The 4,363-nt window shown below is 53.3% G+C and overlaps 1 protein-coding gene across 1 annotated transcript; it reads left to right on the forward strand.

Moving 5' to 3' along the window:
• The first annotated feature begins 1,170 nt into the window (after positions 1 to 1,170).
• Positions 1,171 to 2,670, forward strand: DCAF12L2 (DDB1 and CUL4 associated factor 12 like 2). The gene has a single exon (XM_022561528.2). The coding sequence runs from the start codon at positions 1,189 to 1,191 to the stop codon at positions 2,566 to 2,568; it is 1,380 nt and encodes a 459-aa protein (XP_022417236.1). The 5' UTR covers positions 1,171 to 1,188; the 3' UTR covers positions 2,569 to 2,670.
• Positions 2,671 to 4,363: the final 1,693 nt, after the last annotated feature.

Here is a 4,363-nt window from a genome sequence, read left to right on the forward strand (position 1 = left end):
GTGCATCCCTCAGGGCCCTGCGCCAACGTCCCAGGGGGCCTCTCACACATGACAGGGCTCTGCCCAGGCTCCCCGAGCTTCTCCTGAGACTGACAGTGAGGACTGACCCTTCCCTCCCTAGAGCAGAGAAAGGGGTATCCCTCAGTCTCCTAGCCCTCTTCCAGTCAGCTCCACCGCCTGAGGGCTCTGAGGTTCAAGAGAAGTCAACACCCTGAACACCCACGCCCATCCTCAGTGCCGTCCCCTCAGATCCTGAGGCTTCCCTCTTGACCACAGGGTCCTAACCCCACCCCGGCGGGAAGTGGAGCCTGGGGGACTACATTTGGAATGCACCCCTCAAAGATTCTGGTGCAGGAGCTCAGGGGACTCAATTTGAGAAATACAGGGAAAAACTGGTTTAAAAAATAGGTTGAAAAATTTTAACAGACACCGGTAGAGGGGCTGAGACAGGAGGGGCTGCAGGCGAGACCTAATGGGGAGGGCCTCTTTGCCTCTGCCAAACACTACCATCCCTGGTCAAGTTCACTATCTAATTGCAGCAAAGAGTCTCCCGAAATTGCACCAAGGGCACATTTGTTTCTTTGACAGATAACTTCAGCGCTCCTTCTAGCCTCATACTTGACTGTATTTTAGCTTTCAGAATTATTTAAGGATTTTAAGAAGGCTACTTGGTTGCTGTCCAGAGGGTAGTGAAACTCCCCAAGTAGGATATCAGGGGGCATGGGCAGGCGCACTAGATGTGTCCACGCGGAGAAGCCTTGGGAATCCCGAAGCGCTGGTCCTGGGTGAGTCTCCCCCTCCTCGCGGGCTCCACTTTCCCCCCTCGCTCCCGCACCTATCCCACCCCTCCCAGTCCGGCGTGTGCTATCCGGCACCCCAGGCCCGCTCCCCCCGCCGCCTCCGCCCCCTCACACTCGCCCCCCGCGTCGTCCTCGTCCCACACCGACTTCGCTCCCGCCGCGCCGCCGGCCGCGCTTCTCGCCCTCGCTTCGATTCGCGCCGCCGCCACCCTAGCCGCCGCGCGCCGCCTGCGCTCCGCTCCCCCCGGCCACCTCTCCTCGTCCGGCCCGGCCGCCCTCGCCTCCGTCGCCGCCGCGCCCCGGACTCTGTTGGCTCCGCGCCCCGCGGACGCCCCGGCCGCCGGCCGACGCAGCCGTCCCCGCCGCCGCCACTCGCCCGCCGCCCACCATGGCCCCGAGGCAAACAGGTAGCAGGAAGCGGAAAGCGCCGGCGCTCGCGGCGTCGTCGCTGGGCTCGGCGGCGGCTGCGGATGGGGACGGGCCGCTGCCTCCCAAGAAGCCCAAGCGGCCGGCGGCGCTGCGCTCGCTGCTGCACTACCTGAAGGGCCGCGAGGTGGGGGCGCGGGGCCGCGCCGGGCTCCCGGACTTCGAGGGCAAGCTGCGCGGCTACGCGGTGCAGAAGCTGCCCGAGCTGCTGAGGGAGCGCGAGCTGGCGCTGGGCACCCTCAACAAGGTGTTCGCGTCGCAGTGGCTGAACGCCAGGCAGGTGGTGTGCGGCACCAAGTGCAACACGCTCTTCGTGGTGGACGTGCAGTCGGGCCAGATCACGCGCATCCCCCTGATGCGGGACCGCGGGCCCGGGTCGGCCCGCGCCCAGCCGAGCTGCGGCATCCACGCCATCCAGCTGAATCCCTCCAAGACGCTTCTGGCCACCGGGGGCGAGAACCCCAACAGCCTGGCCGTCTACCAGCTGCCCACGCTGGACCCCGTGTGCCTGGGCGACCGCCACGGCCACAAGGACTGGATCTTCGCCATCGCCTGGATGAGCGACACGGTGGCCGTGAGCGGCTCCCGCGACGGCACCGTGGCGCTCTGGAAGATGGACCCCGACATGTTCCACGGCAGCATCGCCTGGCACAACGACGCGGGCCTCCCCGTGTACGCCCACATCCGTCCCAGGGACGTGGAGACCATCCCCAGGGCCAGCACCAACCCCAGTAACCGCAAGGTGCGGGCCCTGGCCTTCAGCGGCAAGAACCAGGAGCTGGGAGCCGTGTCCCTGGACGGCTACTTCCACCTGTGGAAAGCCCAGAGCAACCTGTCCAGGCTGCTGTCCATCAGGCTGCCCTACTGCCGAGAGAACGTGTGCCTGACCTACTGCGACGAGTTGTCCCTGTACGCGGTGGGCTCCCAGTCCCACGTCTCCTTCCTGGATCCGCGGCAGCGCCAGCAGAACATCCGGCCCCTGTGCTCCCGAGAGGGCGGCACGGGTGTGCGCTCCCTGAGCTTCTACCAGCACATCGTCACCGTGGGCACGGGCCACGGCTCCCTGCTCTTCTATGACATCCGCGCGCAGAGGTTCCTGGAGGAGAGGGCCTCGGCCAGCCCGCACTTCTCTCCGGGGCCCGCAGGGAGGAAGCTCAAGCTCACCTGTGGCAGAGGCTGGCTCAACCACGATGACCTGTGGGTGAACTACTTCGGTGGCATCGGCGAGTTCCCCAACGCGCTCTACACGCACTGCTACAACTGGCCCGAGATGAAGCTCTTCGTCGCTGGGGGGCCTCTCCCTTCTGGCCTCCACGGGAACTATGCCGGCCTCTGGAGCTAAGGATGGCCTCCGTGTCCTCAAAGTGCCCAGATACACCTTCCAGTCCCCTCTTGCTTTCCTCCTTCACTCTGTGTTTGTGCTTTTACTCTGTGTGGCTTTTATCTTCCAGGTGGAAAGGGCCCAACTTACCTCTGCTCAGTGTATTAGGCAAAGAGAGAGAAAGAAACAGAAGGCAAAAGTGGTCTCTTGGGCAATCAAAACTTGGCTTTCAGATTTTTCTGCACCTCCTCCAATAGCACCATTTTTTTTTTTTTTTGCCTCTCTTACAAAGAATTTTGACTAATCCTTAACTGTGTTCTCTCTGAGTGATTCACATATGCTGTTTCTCTTGGCTGATGTAGTCATGGTTCCGACAACAATTTAGTACTTTAGTTTTATCAATAGTTCAACAGTATGTTCAGGTCTTTTACACATTTCAGATGTATTTCTGGAAAATGTGTGCTAAAAAGTGTCTTTTGGGCTGGTCTGAGGAACAACCCATCATGTAACAGAGCAGGTTTATAGCCCTGCTCCAATTAGAAAATGCATTTCAAGTTCTAGATTGCCACCATTTGGGGTATGTTTCATTTGGAGGTTGGAAACTCAGTGTTTGTTGTTTGTATATTGTTGGTGTATAAAATACTTTAAAATATGTTCTCTTTGTTAAGAAATCTTACAATGATGTTCATCCTATTAATCACAGTTTTGATTATTTAGTAGAAATTTAGCATCGGTACCCCCAGGCCCTCAGCCTTCTTGTTTAAATCTGCTATATTATGACCTGCTTCCTTGGGTAGCATTTATGCTACAGATTTTAAGAGCTAATCGAAACTGGCCTATATGTGGCAGGACAATCAGGGAGGTACTTTTTGGGGTAAACATTTCTTTACATTTCAGGTAACACTATCCAGGCAGCCATTTACAGAGAAAGGCTGACTGTTGTGCTCAATGCAGGTGTTGACAATTTTTTATTGTATACCTGGATAAGTCTTCTATCTGGATTGAGTATATGATGTATTGCAGGAAAAAAAAATAAAACATATTCAGCATTTTAGTAATTAAGTGCTAGGCTAAAGTTTTTGAATGCTTAAACATACACTTTACTTTTTCTTAATTGTCCTTCTAGGAATATATTTATCAAAGTCAAAATCTTCCAGGAGAGAAACTGAAGCTGAAATATCACCTATGCATACAGTACTCTGTACATTTGTTTTTGAACAGCAAACTTATTCTATTATGGGTTAAAACATTCAATGACATCTTCAATACCTTATCTAAATATACTTGCTACAGGTTAGGACAGTTAGGGGTCTTGTGCTTTTAAGATGATTTAACACACTGTTTTTCATTTACACAAACATACATATTGTGCTTATAACCACCTACTCACATATACTGTATATTTGTGTATATGTATATGTTACTTCCCATGTGAGGAAAAGGCATAGATGTATGCCATTTTACATATGCAGATATTTCATATATTTTAAACTACATCTATCAAGACTTCCCACTTGGTCTCTATTTTTGTTTTGTTTTATTTTAACTTAAGTAATACTTGCATATGAAAAAAGAATCATACTTTATAAAAGGTGTATAGTGAAAAGTGAGTGTCATACCCCAAGTTCCCTGATCTGCCCATAGCTCAAAGGCAGTACATCTTGTGTGTCTATCCATTTAGAGATAGTCTATACATATATAAACACATATGTATGTGTGTATGCAACTTTTACACAAATGGTAGCACATGTTTTACATACCTGTGCCTTTTTTATCACAAAACCTTAGAGTCTTTCTCATACATATCTACCTAATT

The sequence above is a fragment of the Delphinapterus leucas genome, chromosome X (assembly GCF_059928025.1).
Source record: "Delphinapterus leucas isolate spDelLeu-1000000601 "Yukka" chromosome X, BTC_Dleu_Yukka2, whole genome shotgun sequence".
Classification (NCBI taxonomy): domain Eukaryota; kingdom Metazoa; phylum Chordata; class Mammalia; order Artiodactyla; family Monodontidae; genus Delphinapterus; species Delphinapterus leucas.

What these genes read in the sequence shown, in the direction of transcription:
- DCAF12L2 (XM_022561528.2), top strand. Translation starts at nt 1,189, where the DNA reads ATGGCCCCGAGGCAAACAGGTAGCAGGAAGCGGAAAGCGCCGGCGCTC.